Source organism: Penaeus monodon, chromosome 33 (assembly GCF_015228065.2).
Source record: "Penaeus monodon isolate SGIC_2016 chromosome 33, NSTDA_Pmon_1, whole genome shotgun sequence".
NCBI lineage: Eukaryota > Metazoa > Arthropoda > Malacostraca > Decapoda > Penaeidae > Penaeus > Penaeus monodon.
This window is the reverse complement of record NC_051418.1, coordinates 12,364,917-12,365,167: the sequence shown is the minus strand read 5'-3', so window position 1 is coordinate 12,365,167 and position 251 is coordinate 12,364,917. Positions and strand designations below refer to the sequence as shown.

The following is a 251-nucleotide window of genomic DNA, read 5'->3' as shown; positions in this document are numbered from 1 at the left end:
AAGTAAACAAACAAATTAGATAAACAAACAGAAACTGAGAGGTGAGTAAAACCTAGAGGCTCCCAACAGAAGGCATGTCGACCGCGGAGGTGATGGCGATGGTGGAATCCGACCAGGAGACGTGGGGCGAGGTTCTTGCACGCATCCACGCCTACGATGACTGTGTGCGGGCGGGGCAGCTGAGGTAGGGTCGTGTCCCTTAGGGGTTGTTGTCTGGGTGAAGGCGTGACGTAAAAAAAAAAGGTCAGGGA

At 53.0% G+C, this 251-nt stretch overlaps 1 protein-coding gene across 1 annotated transcript in view; it reads left to right on the top strand.

Annotated features, from left to right (window-relative positions):
- Positions 1 to 14: 14 nt before the first annotated feature.
- The window catches only part of LOC119593886, a 2,028-nt gene continuing 1,791 nt past the window's right edge, over positions 15 to 251 (top strand). Inside the window, exon 1 of the mRNA XM_037942914.1 lies at positions 15 to 184. Coding sequence (XP_037798842.1) covers positions 75 to 184 — 110 coding nt within the window. The 5' untranslated portion in view covers positions 15 to 74. The remainder of the gene's footprint in view (positions 185 to 251) is intronic.